Raw genomic sequence first — 11409 nt, forward strand, 5'->3', positions numbered from 1 at the left:
TAGGCCCATTATTCTATCACCTCACTTTTCTCCAAACTTTCCCAATAAGCCAGAAAACGCTCCAACTACTTCTCAACCCAAAGTTCCAGGCAGGGCTGGTGCAGCAACCTGGTCTAGCAGCACCCCTGGCCTAGCACAATGTTTGAGAAGCACACAAACATTTACTGACCAAGGAAAATTAATCTAACACTGCCCTCAAGCTCTGTGCAGGCAACACAGAGCAAATATTTACACAGGCCAACTCTTTCACCAGTCTTTCTGTTTGCTACTGGTCGGTGGATCAGCTTCACTCCCTCAACTGTAACCCTATGAGCACTGACATCTGTTTTTAAAAAGCTATTGTCCCATGCCCTGGCTGGTTTGGCTCAGTGGATAGAGCACTGGCCTGTGGACTTGAAGAGTCCTGGGTTCAAATTCCAGTCAAGGGCACATGACCTGGTTGCAGGCTCAATCCCCAGTAGGGGGCGTGCAGGAGGCAGCCAATCAATGTTCTCTCTCATCATGTCTCTCTCCCTCTCTGAAATCAATATATATATATATATATATATATATATATATTTTTTTTTAACAGCTATCATCCCAGGGTCTTACAGTTCTGAGGATGACATAATATTTATGTAACTTAACTCAAATTTTAAAAATGTCATCTGTAGAAACAAAAAAGTCTCAAAGGGCAGAAAAATACCCTATTCTCAGACAGCTAGAGAACCCATAACCTGAGGGGGAAAGGATGGCTGAGTTACGAGGAACTGACAAGCTTCACCCTATTTGCTGTCACCAATTCATTTTAAACTAAGACAATGGTAAGAGCTTTCTTTACAGTGGTCTATTTAGTACCATAAAGTAGTCAGTCCATCTTGTATTTGGTTATTTAAAGCACTACTTTATATCAAAGAACCTCTTAACCTTTTGCACTCGGATGTCGAGTGTGACTCGACACCGTTAGCATCGGTAGCAGGAATCGAGAAAAAAGCAAGCGAGTGCAAAGGGTTAATCAGAAAAAGCCACCACAATAAATGTTCTTACTACAATTTGGTTAGGTTATGTTACTCTTAAAACCCTCAACATAATTGCCAGAAAAACTTTCCATGAAAAAAAGGGGCTTTAAACATATCATATCCAAAAACAAATGCTATCACCCCTCAAGAATGTCCTAAAATCTACCAAAGAAAGATTAAATCTTCCTGTCAGCTAAAAAGACATTTTACATTTCCAAAGAGTCTTCTGAGGCCTCAAGAGGCCCTGGAGAAGAAAAGCAAAAGACCAACTGCCCAGAGTCCCAGCCCCTCAACAGTTTTGTGAAACCAAAAAAATTCTGGGATGTTACAGGCTAGCTGTTAAGTGCAGACTGATTCCTGTCTCTGAATGTCCATGTTGTGTGTATCTTGCAGTAGCTCTCTGTTCTCAGAAGTGGCAGAAAGATGAGCAGCTGCCAACAAAAGCAGTCCACATGTCATCTCTGACTTGCAGACCATGAGCTGTAAACCTCCCCATACAGAAGACACCCTACCCTGGTTCTGTGTCTGCGTCTCCTCAGCAGTGATAGAGACCTAACAGGGAATTAGTAGGAGCAGGTGGCAGCAATTTGTACTCATCCCTGCTGGCAAACACAAGAGGCAAAGAAAAAGTAGTTCCTACACATCATAATTAAAATGCCAAAAATTAAAGACAAAGAGAGAATCGTAAAGGCAGCAAGAAAAAAGAAAACTGTTACCTACAAAGGGGTTCCCATAAGGCTGACACCTGATTTCTCATCAGAAACGATACAGGCCAGAAGGGAATGGCATGAAGTACTCAAAGTAATGGAAAGCAAGGATCTGAGACCAAGATTACTATATCCAGCAAGGCTATCATTCAAAATAGACTGTCAAATAAAGAGCTTCCCAAACAAACAAACAAACAAACAAAAAAGGCTAAAGGAGTTCATCACTACCAAGCCAGCATTACAAGAAATGCTAAAGGGATTGCTGTAAGGGATTGCCGAGAGGAAGAAACAGAGAGAGAAACCTAGCCATACAGAATTAAAATGGCTATAAATAAGTACCTCTCAATAACAACCCTAAATGTAAATGGATTAAATGCTTCAATCAAAAGGTGTAGGGTAGCTGAATGGATACAAAAACATGACCCAACTATATGCTGTCTATGAGAGACCCACCTCAAAACAAAGACACACTCGGGATGAAAGTGAAGGGATGGAAAAAAATTTTCCAAGAAAATAAAGCTGGAGTAGCAATACTCATATCTGACAAATTAGACTTTAAAAGTATCATGCTAAGCGAAACAAGCCAGTTTCATTTGTGGAATATAATGAACAACATAAACTGATGAACAAAAATAGAGCGGGGGCGGAGGGGTGTATTCTAGGATATAATAGAAGTAATCCTGTTATTTGCAGATTTTTAATATTTCCTACAACTTTTGTGATACCATACTATGTTAGTAAAGTTCTGGTAATATTATTAAACTTAAAATCCTTTTATTCTTGAAATATTAATGCTTATTGCATGTAATATTATTATATGTAAGGTCATTTTTCTTGAATAATTGGTGTTTATTGCATGTAACATTATCATATTTAAATCATTTTTCTTGAGATGTTGTTTACTGCATGTAACATTATTATACTTAAGATCATTTTTCTTGAAATAAAAATAAAAAAAAATAGACCCAGGAAAAAAAGGAGTTCCTATACCACAGAAACGAAAGGTCACGCAGTCCACAGCATGGAAGTGGTCCCTCTCCCTCATTAGTCTGTCTATGGAGAACAATCACAACACCTGCAATCACTTAAGGAAAACATCAAAGGGTTTCTAGGAGAAGAAGACCAGCTTAAACACCACTAGAACTTTAAACACCACTAGAACTCTAAGTGTACTAAGAATGAATGTTTAAACAAGATTTGCATGCAACTTAAGAAAAATCACTTGATTAGTGCTTCCTTTAAAGACAATGTAAGGTTTCCATACACAGATGATGACACAGCCATAACTGGACTAGTTCAAATTACTTTGGGACAGGAAACAAAGCCACTCCTTCAACATAAGAAAATAGATGAGCTGCACAAGCCCAATATCCTATCCCCCCAAAAGCCTTTTATATAAAACCCTGTTTTCATCATTCAGACATCAAAATTGCCCTACCATATTGTCTGTTTTGGCTTTCTCATCAAGTTAATTATACTTCCTAGTCTCAAAACTGGCTTTTTCTTAAGGCTTACAAAATCCATCATCCTCGGCTTTTCACATCACAAGAAGCAGGCTGTCACACACACAAAAAAATACTTTTGGTGTGATAAAATGTTCTATTTTTTAAAAAAAATGTTTTTTATTGATTTCAAAGAGAGAGACAAAAACATCATTGACAGGCTGCCTCCTGCATGCCCCCTACTGGGGATCGAGCCCCAAATCCAGGCATGTGCACTGACCAGGAATTGAACCCTGACCTCCTAGTTCATGAGTAGACACTCAACCACTGAACCACACAGGCTGGGCTGTGCTATAGCTTAATTGTTGTGGTGAGTATACAAATTTTGTATACATGTCAAAATTCATCAAACTGTACACTTCAAATAGGTGGATTTTATTGTATGTAAATTATACTTCAGTAAAGCTGATTTACAAAACAAGAGCAGAGAAAGCTGAAACATTGTATTATGATTAATCATACCATCTGAAATTAAGCAAATTTTGCTATGTAAGAAATTCTGTCTTAAATAAAGACATGAATATACATGAAAGAACACTGATTTCTAACGCTCTATTAAAAATTAGAAACCCAATGCACAAAGATTCATGCAAGAATGGGCCTTCCTTCCTGTGGCTGCTGGCACTGCCCCGCCCCCGGCTGCTCGGTGTCTGCATATGCAAATTAACCTGCCATCTTTGTTGGGTTAATTTGCATACTCACACATGATTGGCTGGTGGGCATTGCGAAGGTACGGTCAATTAGCATGTTGCTCTTTTATTAGGTAGATGCCAACAAAAATGACAATGTCACAAAACATAGTTATCATAGTTCTCATTTTAAAGTGTTTATTACTTCTATACTGATCTATCCAGGAATATGAAATATGGCCTCATTAGGAATAATTTCTAATAGCCAAATTCAAATTACCAATAGTCTCACCTCTATACATTAACTTAGAAGAATGTTGTAAACTTTTCACATGGCAATCTTATTCCTCAATGTGTTCCATAGAAAATTAATTTCAAGAATCCCAACTTACCATTACACACTCATGACATGACTGCTGATAAAACGCTACCACACTGGAGGTTAAGAAGTGACAGCATCAAACTGAAGGGAACCTTAAGATTTCCAGTGTGATGCTGACCCTCCTACTAAGTCTACAATCTAAACAAACTTTCTCTTAAGAATGTCAAATGTTGTAACATGCTAGAACCTAATTAGTTTTATCAGGTAAAATTATCAAAATTATTGATCGAATATAAGTGTGTATCTGACAATAGGAAAATCTAAACAGATTGAATTTTTATATTAAGGTGTTTCTTGTTTTGTCTTTTTAAGATTTCATCTCTGAGAATCTTGAAGGAATACTGATTCAATTACCTAATGGAAAGGAGTAAATGTGGAAGAGGCTTGAAACAAGACTGGCCAGAAGAAGGTAACTGTTGAGACTGGGTAATGTACATGAGTGTTCAGTATACTATTTTACCTTTTGTATGTTTAAAATTTCCATTAATAAAAAGCTTAAAAATAATTTTCAGAGGAAAACTTTAAAATTGCTTTCAATAACCCTATAAATTCTACTGAAGTATAATGTGATAATCTCCAATAATTATACTTTTCTTTAGAGAATAAAGGAAATAACCTAGTAGTTAAGGGAAAATCCTGACCTTTCTTAAGTTCATCCCATTATTCCCAGTTGTATTCATGTGTACCATGCAATTTCCTCCACAGGTGCCTTCTTACTACTAAACCTGCAATATAGTCACTGATTTCTTCATTTATAAAATTGATCTGCCCTTCTTTGCTTTGCTTTTCAATATTTTGTTTGGCTATTTCATACCCTGTCTTTAACTTTACTTTCCTTAATCAACTTCATTTAATCATGTTAGTGAAGCTCACCTGTACGTTCCCAGTATTCTGTATTATTTGTCGTAACGATCTCAGTAACCAAATAGGGAGATTTCCCACTGGTGATGTGATTGATGCTCTATCCCACACAGACTAATAGTTGTGTTTTTGGTGTAGCACGCTGAAATTTTAGGTTGCTTTCAACTACCCACCACAACCTTTGTTCAGCTCCATGAAATCCCTGGCATATTTTCTGGCTCCTACTGCAAAGGCAAGGGTATGCCTGAGTCTTCAATTAAAACCCAACAGTTCCAAATAAAAATAAGGAGCAGTTACTAAATGTCACGCCCTTTGTAAAAAAAAAAGGGGGGGGGGGGCACTTTCGACCTGTGTTCACTGCTCTCTAACAGAACTTTCAGTGATGAGGGCGCCGTTCTCTATCTGCACTGTCCAACACGGTGACCACCAGCTCCATGTGGCTACAGAAAACTTGAAATGTGGCCAGTGTTACTGAGGAATTGACTTTTTAATTTTACTTCATTTTAATTCATTTCAATTTAAACAGTCACATTTGAGACTAACTTATATTGCTTGGATTTTTTGTCAAAGATTATTTCCATTTAGTTTTACAACTATATGCATTTAAAATAATCTTGGACAGGAGTTTCGTTGTTGTGGGGAGAGGGGCGGGTTGGCCTGTGCACTGAAGGATGTTTAGCAGCATCTCAGCAAAGCCCCAGCTGTGACAATCAAAAAGTGTCCCCAAACACTGCCAAAATGCCCAAGGGCGGTGGGGGGGCAAAAATCACACCCAATTTAAAACTACTGATCTAAGGTTAAGAGTCTGGATTCTGTACTCAGTGCTAAGAATATTCTAGGGACATTTTTTGGGAACACATTACACTTAAAAGCAGTTACAACTAGCCATCTCGTCATTATATTTTCTGCAGAATCTGCATTATAATATTTGTGTTCTCCCACTATCTAAACTGCTCCTCACTGACCCTGAGGCAGGTGTGTGGAGGGTGGAAGGAGAGACAGGGAGTGAGGTTCTAAGTGTTTAAATGACTAGCCTACCACAACATAGCAAATGAACATCATGGCTAAAACAAATCCAGATGTAGGAATTCCAAATCTCAAACTCCTGTCTATATTATTGTACCTTGTAGTCTTATAGCACCTACAGGGGGAAGCTCCTTAGAGAAAAGCCGTTTTGATATGAAAATCTTAACCAAGACTGTTATGACTGCACAACATATGACAATGCCAAAAAGCAAAGCTCACAGGAAAAGTCCACATATAGAAGAAACAATGAGAACTGGCTTGTACTGTTAACAACCTGCATTCAGGACAGTGACAAGCCAAGCCATACCCACATCAACTTTAAAAGGCCTCCCTCCCCTCTCCTAATCTAGTTCTAGGAAAGGGTTGAGAGGGTTAGCACCCTAACAAAAGGCAAAAGTCAGCCTGGAGCCATGAGGTAGGTAGGAGGGAAAAGGAAATCAAAACTCTAAGTCAAGTAACTGCTCTAAGGCTGGGATGCCTCTCAGAATACAGACCATGTGGAATAGTGGAAAGAGCCCTGGACTTTGGAAAAAGTCACAAGAGCCATCATGTGGACCTCCTCAGTCAGTAGTTCACTGTGTACCGGGATAAATTCCGTAAATCTCTAGGCCTGTTTTTTCAACTCATTAGTGAAAAGACTGGTCTGCATGACTTCCTGGGCACTTTCCAGGTCTCAGTGAGCAGGCATTTTCCAGCTCTCCTCTCAACCTGGACAGGCAGACACATGCTCATGGTATCCTTTTCCTAGTTCTCTGAGACCATGTTTTAAGCAGAAACAGCACCAACTCCAGAAATTCCCTAGAAAGAAAACTGAAAGGTCACAAAAGCATCTGAGCATGGGAAGGATTCAATTCAACACAATGAATATTTGCAGAAGGCCAGCCACTCAGCACCAGGGACTTTGTAATCACTCCAGGAAACTACAACCAACCAACAACAGGCTAAGATCTCTAAATTCCTCATCTCTGCCCTAGCCATCTCCATCTATATTCATCAACTGCATTCATTATCTGGTCTCCCAGGGCCAATAATTAAAGGCTTTAATACACAAAAATAAACAAAGGCTACTGTGGAATTAGCAAGTTTGAAAACACAAAGGAAAAAAATCAATGTTTAACTTTTTTTAATACTGAGTGCATCTTACGTGTTTGAGACACAATTACACTGAACAAAATATTTGATTTTTAAAAGGATGTGGCTAAAGAAAAAAACCTTATCTGAAGAAAATACTGATGTTTTGAGTCCCCTAAGTTTTCAACTGAGCAATTTATTTGCAGTACACCACACTGCCTGTCCAATCTTAATTTTTGTGTAAAGAATAAAGTCTACCTGTTTATACCCCTTTTAACCCAAAACTATCATTTATCATTTCATTTGTGACTATCACAGGCACATTTCTCATATAAAAATAAAGCTATAGTAGCACATTCTTTTCTATTATCAAAACTTGCTAAACCTTGATAAAGCTTTTATCTGAAGATGTAAATATTCCAGGCTTCTTGTTCCAGATGTTGATTCCAGAACACCAGTATCTTTGGAAACAGACTTTTCCCGAGCAATGCAGCAATAGGTTGACTGGCTCCTTCCTTTTGAAGGGGAGACACACAGAAAAGCTCTACAAGTCAATTACTTTAAAACTTAGTGTGCAAGGCTGTCTCAAATGCTGCCTTCACAAATCTCAACAGACCAGACATTTTTACTGTTACTCCATACAAATGTAGGTCCCTAAAATTTTACCTACAGCACTTGCCTATTTTTTCAAAATACCTGCATCCTTGATGCACACATTTTATGATCTGTATCAAATCCACTTATCTTATTTCGTGAATGAAAACTAAAGATGATCTAAATATTGTATACTGACACTACAGGAATCAAAACCAAAGTAGATTACTTGTTTGTACTAGGAAGGGGGGGGGGGGGAAGCAGCTTAAAAAGAGACACATTCCTGGTCAATTTCTCAGACTAGCTGAAGCAAAAGGAATGCTCAAAAATGAATCAAATTGCCCAAATACTACTGCAAAATAGGTTCTGGCATGTGTGGTCCTGGGGTAAACGATTCAGGACTCTTGGTATGCAGTAAAGTAAGACTAATGCTGAGAACACTCCCTCCTTCTCTCCTCCATGGAGGAATCTTGTTACAAGACGTTATACTCCATGCACTACCCATTTGGTTCTATCCTCACTACTAGCCAGATTCGAAATTTTACCAAAAAAAATCTGTTAAAAGCCTTTCAAGAGATCTCTAATGCTAATGAGATAAAATCAGATTAAGGATCCTGTAATAAAATCTTAAATGACTAAAAACTTCTTTCAGTATTTTCGGAAAGTATTCCAAAAGTTTCACAATCATGTTAAGCTCCGGCTACAGCCAAGATGAGTGAAACCCAAGCCAGTTTTCGGATTGAAAGGCTGCCGCCCCACCTGAGGCGGTTAGATCCTTCGAGACCACGGCCAGCATCTTAGCAGCAAGTTAGGCCTCTCCCCCCCCCCCCCACCCCCCCCCCCCGCTCCCGGGAAGCGCATGACAAACAGGGTGTCACACAACTCCTGTCACCCGGCCACTTAGCAAAAACCCTACCTAACTTCAAAACGTGGACCCAGCCTGCCTCCTACATTCAAATGAAAACAGGCAGCCAAGGCACAGGGGAGAACGCGGCTTAAAATGCCCCCCTTTTGTGACCCCGTAAACGTTTAGCCCATCATTAGATCCGAGTCCTCGATTCCGAGACTTGCTTTAATGGAGGCCTCGCTCCACCGCCTCGGAGTCTCCGTTCTCCATCAGCCAAGGAACTTTTCCTGCTTTTATCTCAGCTCCCCGAGAGCATGCGGCCCTGCAATTCAATATCCCAAACTGGCAGGGAACGGTGGAGGAGGAAAGAGAGGAATCCACGGCCAAGACAGCCTTCTTATGAAAGACAAAAAAAAAAAAATCAAAAATCAAAAATCACCATCCCTCCTCCGCCCACAGCAAACCCATCCCAGAAATTCACAGCGTGTTAAGCAAAGCTGCACCGCGAACTGCAAACGTCTAGGAGTTTTTCTTCTCCTTGAACGCTCGGGTTTTCAGCTGTCAAATTACAACTCAGGAAAACACTATCATTAGAATAAAAAAAGGAAACAAAAAAAAAAAAAAAAAAAAAAAGCTCGCACCGCAGGGAAGGGAGCGGGAGAGCAAAGGGAATCCGATCCACCTCCCCACCCCCGCCAGAATCCCTCCCAACCCCGGGGCAGGCGAGCCTCGCTGCAGGGGCTCAAATGTAATAATAATAACAACAGTCATGGCGCTTCCTCCCCGCCCCCCACCGCGAGGATCTGCCGGGAATCAGCGCCCCGTCTCCCCCCCACCCCCACCGCCACCGCCACCCCCCGGTCCCCGCACGCCTCCCAACCCCACGGTTCCCCGGGCTGGGCAGGTCCAGACCACCCCCGGGGGACACAACTCCCGGGGGACCGGGCAAAGCCCTGCCTACCGGGCCCCCTCCGCCCGCTCCCCCTCTTCCCTCTCTTTTCACCTCCACCATCCCCCATCCGCATTGTCTGTCTCAATTCAACTTTGACTAATATGGATTCCTCGGGCCTGGGCCCGGCGGTAATTACAGCCCCCCCGCCGTCCCCCCGCTCCCCGGGGCCGGACCCTCCCCATCTCCGCCGAGTTCAACGCGGCTCCTCGGAGGGGGGGGAGGGGGGCGGACAGCGCGCTTTCCCGTCGACACCGCGCTGCCCCCGCCGCCCCGCGCCCCCGGACCCGAAGTTCGCCCCGGAAAGGGCCTAGCCGGGGGCAGTGAGGACACCCCCACCAGCCCCCCCACCCCACCCCCACCCCCACCCCGCCAACCGGCCGGCGGGTCAACACTGGCGTCCGCCCCGGCGTGGCCCCGTGGGGGAGGGCAGGGCGGGGAGACGCCCCTCCCCCCGTCCGCCGGCCCCATTACCTGTCATTGAGCTGGTCCTCGGTGCCCGGCAGCGGGTGAACCACGAAATGGATGGACGTCATGGTGCTTCCTTCTCGTCCTCCTCCCGAGGACGGCCCCCTCCCGCTCTCGCCCGCCCGCCCCCCCGCGAACCCACTTCCCCTCCCCAAAACCCACTGCCGCCGCCGCCGCCGCCGCCTCCCAGTCCCCAAATGGACGGAAGCAAATGCGCAGGGGCCGCCGCTCGCTGCCGGGTGTGTGTCCGCGGCCCGGCGGTCCGGCGGGGCGGGCGGGCGGGCAGGTCTACTCGCCGCCCGCTCCCCGGCGAGAGCGCGCAGGGCTGCGAGGCCGGCGGCAGCGGGGCGGCTGGGGAGGGAGGAGGAGGGGCGGGCTGCGGGGACGGTGTGGTCCCGGCGGCGGACGGGATCCGGACTGGGGGAGGTGGGGGGGAGGGGGGGATGAGCCCGCACCGCGCGTCACTGGCGAGAAGCCGCCGCCGCCGCCGCCAGCACCGCCGCCGCCATCTTCACTTCTGCCCCAGTTTCTCTCCGCCTCGCAGGCTCGGCTCCCGAGCGGCGGGGGAGGGGCAAACGGGGGGAGGAGGAGGGAGGAGACCGGCGGGCGGGGAGGGGGGGGGAGGTCCGACTGCGAGGGGCGGGGCTCCGGGAAACGGGCGGTCAGGCCCTTTCGATTGGGCGGCTCAACGTCGTCGGGCCACGGCGCTGTAAGGCGCGCGCGGATTGGTCCGTTCGGCCCCGAGCCCTGCCCCCCCCGCCCCGCTGGGGGTGGGCCCGCCCGGGTGAGTGTCCCGGGAGCACGTGTTCGGGAGTGAGCGGCGGAGGGGCGCGTCCGCCCGCCCGCAGTGCGAGCGTGTCCGGGGAGGTGGCAGGAAGAGGGGCTCCCGCTTCCTCCTGGATTTCCGGGGGACAGCCCTCATTATTTTGCAAACCCTCGGGGTGTATTTGGACTTGGACGGGGACGGGGGGGGGGGGGGTGCGGGCGGGGAGCGTTGTTTCTCGTCCTTCCTCCGCAGTTATATTTAAAGTGGAAGTGTTAAAAAATCAGGGAAGGGGCAGGCAATGCACAGCCTTTTGATTGGCGAAGGTAAGTTATGTAAGAACCTTCCCACAAGGTCCTATGGTAGGATCCTAGAGCCAACTTCTTGTATCGCCTTAAGTTTCCCCAATTACCCCTCCACCACCACCCTCATCCTGTGGCCGCACAAAGAAAAAAAAAAAAAATGGAAATTTCCACTGACTTCCATTTAAATAGTTCATGATTTTCTTACGACTTTCAGATGTAAGATGATCTATCCCCGCAAAGGCGTTCTTCAACGTAACGCAAATTCGTGAATGGACCTAGTTGCTTTTTTTTTCTAGGGAGCCCGTTC

At 44.8% G+C, this 11409-nt stretch overlaps 1 protein-coding gene across 6 annotated transcripts in view; it reads right to left on the reverse strand.

Annotated features, from left to right (window-relative positions):
• The window catches only part of UBR5 (ubiquitin protein ligase E3 component n-recognin 5), a 124792-nt gene extending 114193 nt beyond the window's left edge, over window positions 1-10599 (reverse strand). For all 6 annotated transcript variants that reach the window (XM_054708410.1, XM_054708409.1, XM_054708411.1 and 3 more), the window contains exon 1: window positions 10041-10599. In XM_054708410.1, the coding sequence (XP_054564385.1) occupies window positions 10041-10102 (62 nt within the window). In that variant the 5' untranslated portion in view covers window positions 10103-10599. The remainder of the gene's footprint in view (window positions 1-10040) is intronic.
• Between the last annotated feature and the right edge of the window lie 810 nt (window positions 10600-11409).

The sequence above is a fragment of the Eptesicus fuscus genome, chromosome 19, assembly GCF_027574615.1.
Source record: "Eptesicus fuscus isolate TK198812 chromosome 19, DD_ASM_mEF_20220401, whole genome shotgun sequence".
Lineage (NCBI taxonomy): Eukaryota > Metazoa > Chordata > Mammalia > Chiroptera > Vespertilionidae > Eptesicus > Eptesicus fuscus.